General features: G+C 33.4%; 1 protein-coding gene across 2 annotated transcripts; it reads right to left on the reverse strand.

The window, feature by feature from the left end:
- Window positions 1-215: 215 nt before the first annotated feature.
- Window positions 216-2,621, reverse strand: LOC107618912 (dof zinc finger protein DOF4.6). 2 transcript variants are annotated; one of them, XM_021110480.2, is made up of 2 exons: window positions 2,311-2,621; window positions 216-1,789 (listed from the first exon to the last, which is right to left on the reverse strand). In XM_021110480.2, exons 1-2 carry the CDS (start codon window positions 2,332-2,334, stop codon window positions 839-841), a joined length of 975 nt encoding a protein of 324 aa, XP_020966139.1. In that variant the 5' UTR covers window positions 2,335-2,621; the 3' UTR covers window positions 216-838. The 2 variants fall into 2 exon arrangements, with proteins under 2 accessions (XP_020966139.1, XP_020966140.1); XM_021110481.2 differs by having other exon boundaries at window positions 216-1,786; window positions 2,311-2,557.
- Between the last annotated feature and the right edge of the window lie 480 nt (window positions 2,622-3,101).

Here is a 3,101-nt window from a genome sequence, read left to right on the forward strand (position 1 = left end):
GCTTTAATATTCTCCTCTAGCTAGCATATAGCAATAGCAATAATAATAACCTGCTTCATCATGGTGACATATTCTTTATTATGGAATATAGATGAATGCCACTGACACCACTCAAAACCTGAATGAATGCATATTTACGCAGCAAATGCACGGAAAGAAAGAGAGGAGAAAGGAAAGACAAAACAAGGAAAAATTAAAAGTACCACACATAGATATTCACAGTCCAAAGATTTTTAATCTGATATTCATTGCATATACCAACAATAATCAAGTATATAATAGTACAAAAATTATACAATTTCTTTTTTTGTTTTCCCCATTTGGATTACAAGACAGTCAAACAAATGATGGCACAATGCTTAATAAAAAAAAAATAAAGGCATAACATACACTTGATTTATGCTATACTAGGCCCCCCCTAATAATAACTTTGTTATCCTTGAAAAAATGGAGCTAATTACACATTATCAAGTGTGATAATAATAATATAACCTTGTTTTTTTCATAGCACTTGAAGCCTTCCTAAAATATGCTTCATATTTGGAGATCTATCCCACCTTAGCTTGTTCATGATAGATGAAGAGAACTAAGAGGAGCTACATACACATATAAGAAATTAACATGAGAGAGAGATATGGATCCTATCAGCTGTTAGCCAGTTATGAAGAAACCCAAGGTGATGGAAAAAAAATAAAAAAACACAAAGAAAAAGACTTCATACGGGTAAAAAAATATTAATAAATAATTATTCTGCTCCAACTATGAAGCAGAATTACCTATAGTTGGAGAATATCTGTGATGTTCAACCAGATCAGAAAACCTAGTTGAATAATCAATATTACCATGATCCTCCACCTAACATCCCACTCCAATATCCACTTGAATCCCCTTGTTGTTGATGCACCTTGCTGTTACTCTGATTATCAATTGCGTCGGCGTTAGAAACCTGTTTCAAATCCTCAAATGGAAACAAAAGCCTCCCATTATTATTCCCACCACCACTTGTCTGATCTTGTTGATGATGATGAAGGCCTGCAAATCCACTCCCTACAATCCCAATCCCAATCCCATCCAAAGAGAAATTCAATCCTGCTGTCTTATTGAAATCCTGAAGAGCAAAAGTACTATTATTGTACAGCACTGTGTTTGGATCAGGTGGATGATGAGGCAAGAAAGAGTTCAAACCCAAACCCCCTCTTGAATTTGCTGAAGTGATCCCAGTAAGAAGCTCCATTGCTGAGAATTGGGTAGTAGAAGAGGGTGGTGTAGTAGTAGTAGTAGTAACAGTACTAGTAATAGTTGAAGAAGAAGAAGAAGAAGAAAGAGTATTATTGTTTTGTTGATGAACAACGAAATCAGATGGAAAACCCAAGTTCAGATCTTGGCCTTCATGGACTACCTTACCAATAAGCTTGATGTTCTTGTTGGGTGAAGGCGGTGACGGTGATGATGATATTGAAGTAGAAGATCTCTTGTTCTTTCTGGATCCACCACCAACAGGGATGTTCCTAAGGGACCCACCTTCAGTCCAGTACCTTCTACAAGTCTTGCAGAAGTACCTTGGTTGTGTAAGGCTGTAGTTGTTGTAGTAACAGAACTTTGTATTTGTTGAATGGCACCTTGGACAGTTTAGGGCTTGCTCCTTCTGTGGCCTTGGTTTCTTGATGATATTGTTGTTGTTGTTATTATTCTCTGATGCAAGATTATTAGAAGAGGGTGGTTTTGATTGATGACATAATGATGTGTTTGTTCCCACAACTATCTCTTCTATTGGCTTCACCAAAATCTCCTAGTTCACAAAAACACTAATTTGTTACTTCAATAATTGTTTCATGCATAGATAATAATTGAGACTTTCAGTTAGGAATACTCAGATTCCACTAATTTTAACCGTTAATCTTAATCTTAACATTTAGATATATTTGAGATCAACGAGAACAACAGTAGTATTCCCTGAGACTTTTCCATTGAGCATAACTATGTTTAGAGTGGAGAAAAAAGATGAGAAACTTCTTGATGAATTTATCTTCTTTATGGAAAAAGGAGATCAGAAAAAGAAAAAGTGAGGAAAAAGTGAAAGTAACATGTGTTAAAGACAAGTGATGGATATGAATAAATCGCAGTAGTTGCACCAGGGAGGCCAGGGTATAGTACCACGCACTACTAACATATGTATGTAACTTTAATAATTTTAAGGAATCATCATCAAAATAATATCATGGAGAAATATAATCAAGAAATTAAAAGAGAAGGATTATGATTAAGCAAGCAAGTTGATTAGCTACTACTGATGATAATTAATTTAATTACCTGCGGCCACTGAGCTGTGTCCATGGATAGATGAAGAGATCGATATGAGGGATTCAAAGAAAAAAGGAGGAGAGTACACTCTCTCTGAGAAAGAGAAAGAGAAAGAGAAAGAGAGAGAAATGATGGTAGTGTTGGTATGGCTTTTGTTTTTTGTTTTCTCGAAAGGCGTTGCAGAAAAACGAAAAGGGGGAATGTTTTTTGGTGGGTCGGTGTGTTGAGCTAATAGCCTGTGAATGAATGAACGAATGGATCACCTTTGACAACTTTATCGATTTAATAGTGCGTATACTTTCATTATCATGATTCAATGGAAGAGCAACAATATGGGGCGGGTTCTATTATTTAACTTATTTTAATCCTTCATCATGTCACACCGCATATACTGTATAAAATTTAAAAAATGATACGTACAATTGACTCTATAATTTAATACTTGTGTCTTACTCATAATAAAAAATAAACAACATAAAACAATTCAGTAAGGAGCAATGCAGCAGATGTAAAAGGTTTAGAATGCTAACAGTTTTTTATACTAAATTTTTAATGTTCTATTTTTGTTTACATACATGCACACGTATATAAATTTATATATATATTATATAAAAAAAAATTTAAGAACCAACAGAATTTGATATTTTTTTATTAATATTTTTAGTTATTAATTTAATTATTTTAGTCTAATAATTTAATAACATATTTTTAGTTTACACTTTTAAATATTAATGACTAATTACTGGTTAAAAATAATAAATTCTGCCGAAATATTTCCCTTTTTTTTTCTATCAACAAAA

The sequence above is a fragment of the Arachis ipaensis genome, chromosome B9 (assembly GCF_059453495.1).
Source record: "Arachis ipaensis isolate K30076 ecotype BB chromosome B9, ASM5945349v1, whole genome shotgun sequence".
Taxonomy (NCBI): domain Eukaryota; kingdom Viridiplantae; phylum Streptophyta; class Magnoliopsida; order Fabales; family Fabaceae; genus Arachis; species Arachis ipaensis.

Bases quoted from the DNA above. Each gene is read 5' to 3' on its own strand.
- LOC107618912 (XM_021110480.2), bottom strand. From the start codon at position 2,334: ATGGACACAGCTCAGTGGCCGCAG. The intron at 1,790-2,310 runs GTAATTAAATTA...TTTGTGAACTAG, and splicing joins ACACAGCTCAGTGGCCGCAG to GAGATTTTGGTGAAGCCAAT.